Source organism: Schistocerca americana, chromosome 3 (genome assembly GCF_021461395.2).
Source record: "Schistocerca americana isolate TAMUIC-IGC-003095 chromosome 3, iqSchAmer2.1, whole genome shotgun sequence".
In the NCBI taxonomy this organism is placed as follows: domain Eukaryota; kingdom Metazoa; phylum Arthropoda; class Insecta; order Orthoptera; family Acrididae; genus Schistocerca; species Schistocerca americana.
The window spans coordinates 401,201,100-401,207,099 of record NC_060121.1 but is presented as its reverse complement, the minus strand read 5'-3'; the positions used below and the strand labels follow the sequence as shown (position 1 = coordinate 401,207,099).

Below are 6,000 nucleotides of genomic sequence, written 5' to 3'. Positions count from 1 at the left end.
TTATTTACGTAGAATGTGCTGTTTCGAGAAAGTCTGGTGTCATTGAAAGACAACAGTCTACCAGGACAAACTTATCCTGTCATTGCTCCGGTGGATGCTGCTATCACAAATGACCGGAGGTGCACGGCATAAGATATTCGACTCAAGCTGGACATCAGCCACAGTAGCGCTCATGCCATCTGGACAGAGCATTTGAAGTTTCGGAAAATCTATGCGTAGTGGGTTCCCCATAGCCTGACGGAAAGGCGGAAGTTTAACAGAAAATCGACATCACTGCAGCACCTGGAACGGTATCGCAATGAAGAATATCGTTTCCTGTCCTGCACTGTCTTGGAAGATGAAACATAGTGGTCTATTGAGTCCCAAAGCTGGCGTCAGAGCCAACAATGAAAACACATCGACTCACCCCCAGCAAAAAATAAAGCCCAAAGCCACACACGGCAACGGTCATTATGAGCGTTATTTTTGACTGCTAGGGCGTGCTGCTCATTGTCTTTCTCGAACACGGCGCCATAAGTATAGTTCAGTGGAGCGTGGACGCTTTGCAAAAATTGAATCGCGCCATGAACGCCTAACGTCCAGGAATGCTGACGGACGGCATCAGTCTGTTGCAGGATAATGCCAGCCCACATGTTGTCAAGGTTGTTACGACTTCGCTGCAGACGTTTCGCTGGGAAGCCCTTACACATCCTCCCCATGCGATTTCCATATTTTTGGAGTGCGGAGTCAATACATGGCGATTTCTTTTCAAATAATGAACAGTTTACATACTTCTTACATCTTTCTCGTTTTTATTTGACTGTCCCTTTTAAATGCAATACGGATATGTTACAATTGTACTTGTGAACACCGTCCCTTCACCGCGAGTAGCCGGCCGCGGTGGTCTCGCGGTTCTAGGCGCTCAGTCCGGAGCCGCGCGACTGCTACGGTCGCAGGTTCGAATCCTGCCTCGGGCATGGATGTGTGTGATGTCCTTAGGTTAGTTAGGTTTAAGTAGTTCTAAGTTCTAGGGGACTGATGACCATAGATGTTAAGTCCCATAGTGCTCAGAGCCATTTGAACCATTTTTTCACCGCGAGTATTTATCGCCCATAGCTTTTCTATGGAGGTTGAAATAAGTGTTTCTCACATTCTGTCGCTTCTTCTTCATTTGTTTATTTTCTAGACGACGTTCAGACGTTCTTCTGTAGCGAATTGAGAACTATTCCTGTGAAACATATTGAGAATGTTGAGTTTCTGTTTTTCTCCGGTCTGTAGCTTGTAATGCTATCGTAAATATAATACTGCCATTAATCTGTATATTTTAAAATTTTTTGCTCTTTAATAATGTTGAAAATTAATCAAATACTCTAACGAGAATAAGCTTTTGTTAAGTGTAGTTTATCTGTTTAAAATAACCTCTTTGACGTAGGTGGAATAAATGTATTAAAACATATTTTCTAAATAATTATGTAATATTTCAAGTACTACTGTAATTAACTATTTGTTCCCACGCCCGGGTTCCCGGGTTCGATTCCCGGCGGGGTCAGGGATTTTCTCTGCCTCGTGATGACTGGGTGTTTGCGAGATGTCCTTAGGTTAGTTACGTTTAACTAGTTCTAAGTTCTAGGGGACTGATGACCATAGATGTTAAGTCCCATAGTGCTCAGAGCCATTTGAACCATTTTTTGAATTAATTATGTTAATTTTGTATGTATACGCTGATATGTAATTTTAGGTGGTTCATACTTGCGTCTTTGTAAGCAGAAGGGTAAATTGAAAAGGTGTAGGGATCATAAGTAGAACGGAACTCCGTGGAATGGAAAAGCTGGTTGGGCGCGCGAATGGGATTTGGTGCGCAAGTGGCTCAGACAGTCGGTAGCTGCCCTGTAAGCGGGGAATACGCATTACGTTGGTAAAGCACTAGAGACCCCGAATTTACCTCGGACGTGTTCTACATGATTGGCGCAGTACGGCAATAAATTAATAACTCAGAAATTCGCAATTTTATCGTCGTCACCAAGAGGAAGACAGAGCCATGTACATCAAGAGTCGTACCTGCGCAATGTTACTACGCAGCACCGCCTCGCGCCACCTTCGACATCAGTAACAGGCAAAGTACTTAATTTAGAAGAGTATCACAGTATGAACCATCCATCTTGAATCAGTGGAATATAAGTGTTAAATGTACCTTTGTATTTAACCGTAATTTTCAAAAATGGTTCAAATGGCTCTGAGCACTAAGGGACTTAACATCTGAGGTCATCAGTCCCCTAGAACTTAGAACTACATAAACCTAACTAACCTAAGGACATCGCACACATCCATGCCCGAGGCAGGATTCGAACCTGCGACCGTAGCGGTCGCGCGGTTCCAGACTGAAGCGCCTAGAACCGCTCGGCCACCCCGGCCGGCCGTAATTTTCCTATTTCATTTACCTCAGTAGGGTCAGTACCTAAACGAATTTATTCCGGGTATCCTGATGTTTATTGAAGTTTGAATAATAGTAAATTACTGGCAATAGTACTGTTTTGGTAGTAAATTCTGAAAATCATTATTAAATACTAAAGTTTGCACGTATCAGTTTAAGGGCCACCGCTTTGCGTGACCATGAGGATAAGTTTTCAATAGCATTTCTGAAAGTAAAGTAACATAATTGTTTAACAGTAATTGTTCGTGTTGCTTCTCCATGTCAAAGAAAGCCATACAGATATTTGTGTTAGTAAAACGTTAACAAATAACAGTCCTAAAGAAATGAAATTTAGTCGTGTTAAATTATAGTTTTGTTCATATGAATGATAGCTATAAGTTTAATATTTTTTTCGTATCCTTGTTGAAGCATGTGTGTGTCTTCTTTAAATAATTACTGAAGTATAGTGATAAAATCTATAAGCAACAGAAAGTGGGATTAATAGTACTTACTGCCAAGTGACCGTAGTAAATGGAAATTAAGTGGTTGTGTTTAAATTACGTAAGTGAATGTAGTTATTTATTCAGTGTCGAAAATTGACTTCATCTTTTTGTGTAGACATTTTGCCCGATTTGGGCTGGCGGCCGTTTTATTAAGCGAAACAGTTTATTGTTATAACAGGCTTTGTCTGGTAAAAGGTTTCCAAAAGTAATTATTCTCACTGCTTTTCCCACAAACTTTATGATTCGGAGAAAAATAGTTCGATACTTTACCATTAGGTTGAATTCGGTCAAAATCTCTTTCCGAGAGTTGAAGGTTTGGAGTATTAGTGCTGCGTAATTTTCTGGTGGTGTTCCTGCCGCTACTTACTACACAGTTCTGACATTCCGAATCGCGGATCTTCCGTCTTTACGGTGGTAGAACTTAAACGTTCTGATACCGTATTGACGAGAACGCGGAAGTACCGTAACAAGATGTCGATATGTTTACCAAAAGGTAGCTGTCAACTATATTGCATTCCGTTTTCTGTTGTTTTCCCTTTGCTTGCAAACGAAAAAAATGACTCTGAGCACTATGGGACTCAACTGCTGAGGTCATTAGTCCCCTAGAACTTAGAACTAGTTAAACCTAACTAACCTAAGGACATCACAAACATCCATGCCCGAAGCAGGATTCGAACCTGCGACCGTAGCGGTCCTGTGGTTCCAGGCTGCAGCGCCTTAAACCGCACGGCCACATCGGCCGGCCTTGCAAACGAAAATTTAGCCCAATGTGTGTAAAGGAAACGAGATCGCCGAATGTACGTATTATAACATACTATGTTACAACAAGAAATCATTTATGTATAATATTAGGAGCATATACAAACGATTTCGACGAATAACCGTATGGTATCGTGTATCTTGAGCCACAGCTGGTGCATTATCTCCCGCTTCTGCGAAAATAAGTACACAACTTTTCCGTGAGGGATAACCTCTGCCCCAAAGCTTTCAGGAGCGCTATAAGAAGAAGCCTAAAGTCAATACTCACTGGCACTATGGCTGCAGAACAGATCAAGCAGAAATGTGCGTTTCGGACTGGTGCGCTTCTGGTTGTGGTGCTACTGCAAGCCGTGGCGTATGGGACCGCTACTGGCGTGTATCTAAGCTATATACCGGACCCCGCTACTAATGTAGTTCCTAATGTGCCTCCAGAAACATACTTTCATTATGTGGTAGATATCGACAGTGTTACACAGCCAACACTGATCCGCATCAAGCAAGAACCGTACGTGGTGGTGAAGGTATCTAACTTGGAGTTTTGTACGGTAATATGGAGCAACAAGCATTTATTGAGGCGTGTACCAGCAAGACGGGCAATAAAAGACTTTTGCAGATCGATACGCCAGTCAGGTAAGTAATTTCTGCATAACATTTCTCTGATAACTAAAGTAAATTGCAAGACTGTGTGGAAAGAATGAATATGACGTTGACAGGAAGAGGTATCCCCAGAGACGTTAGAGCGTTCGAATGTCGTGTCCTAACAATGCTCCTCAGAACAGCAAGTCTCAATTTTTTTCCCGATATAAGCTTTTACTTTCATTATATTGTTATGAAAATATCTGGTTTCTTGATTAAACTGGACGCTGGACTGAGAATCAACAATTTAAGTTTTGATAGGTCACAGTCGCGTGCAGTTTCGGAACTTAGTCTTCATCCGCCAGTAATGCTTTTTTTTAGATGGATATCTGCTGAACATACTCTCTATGTGGCACCTTCAAAGTGGGATACTGTGCTGACTGTGAAGCTGCTTGTTGTTTTTTCGCCATAGTCTTGAAATACAGTTTATGTCAGCTGTTGGGGTTTTGTGGGTCCTGTATCTTAGTTGGAGACAGGGAACAGCCCAGAGCAGGAGTGGCTGAGAAAGTATCCCAGTCTTCCGACACACGACCCAATCCGACGATAGGATTCCAGCCCATTACCTTCCACGCAAGGCAATGGCAGTATCACTAGAAACACGCCATACAACAGGGGCTACATCCTAAATCATTTACCATCGGGATACAACTATTGTGAACATTCACTGGTAGCAAACGAAGTGCAAAAAATTCCACTAATTACTTGCTACGATAAGGGCATATTATCGTAGAAACAATACACTCTTCGTCTCCTAAGATTGTTTACTGTATGCGGCTCACCATTTATGAATCACATACGACTACTCCCTGTATGATAAAAGTTCACTGTAGCTGAAAGCAGTAGTACATTTTTTCGCATTCTGGACTTTCTTTCCCAGAAGTTTCTTGAAAATTTCTTGTCTCCTACTGTTTTAGATACCTGCTATATTAATACGGTACTCAAGTGATGGAGCTTTTACGTGTTTCATTGCTTCCGTATATTACATTTCATTGTGTGTTTCTAGAAGCAGAATGTACCATTGTAATATTAAAATTATACAGTACACATATCGGCCATGTTACACGGGAATGTATGGCATCGTGATCGTTGTCACCTCCAATAAAACTTAGGTGGATACGAAACAATAGCCTGGTAGGATTTTGCACAGAACACAACTTAATCATAGCTAACACTGGGTTCAAGAATCTTAAAAGAAGGTTGTATACATGGAAGAAGCCTGGAGATACTGACAGATTTCAGATAGATTATATAATGGTAAGACAGAGATTTAGTCACCGGGATTTAAATTGTAAGACATTTCCAGGGGCAGATGTGGACTCAGACCACAATCTATTGCTTATGAACTGTAGATTAAAACTGAAGAAACTGCAGAAAAGTGGGAATATAAGGAGATGGGACCTGGATAAACTGACTAAACCAGAGGTTGTACGGAGTTTCAGGGAGAGAGTAAGGGAGCAAATGGCAGGAATGGGGGAAAGAAATACAGTAGAAGAAGAATGGGTAGCTTTGACGGATGAAGTAGTGAAGGCAGCAGAGGATCCAGTAGGTAAAAAGACGAGGGCTAGTAAAAATCCTTGGGTAACAGAAGAAATATTGAATTTAATTGATGAAAGGAGAAAATATAAAAATGCAGTAAATGAAGCAGGCAAATAGGAATACCAACATCTCAAAAAGGAGATCGACAGGAAGTGGAAAATGGCTAAGCAGGGATGG

General features: G+C 41.5%; 1 protein-coding gene across 5 annotated transcripts in view; it reads left to right on the top strand.

Moving 5' to 3' along the window:
- The first annotated feature begins 3,898 nt into the window (after positions 1-3,898).
- LOC124606762 overlaps positions 3,899-6,000 on the top strand; it is a 180,753-nt gene continuing 178,651 nt past the window's right edge. For all 5 annotated transcript variants that reach the window (XR_006978721.1, XM_047138815.1, XM_047138816.1 and 2 more), the window contains exon 1: positions 3,899-4,281. Coding sequence is in view for 4 of the 5 variants with exons in the window: in XM_047138815.1 (XP_046994771.1) it covers positions 3,927-4,281 (355 nt within the window). In the remaining variant the exon portion in view is untranslated. The remainder of the gene's footprint in view (positions 4,282-6,000) is intronic.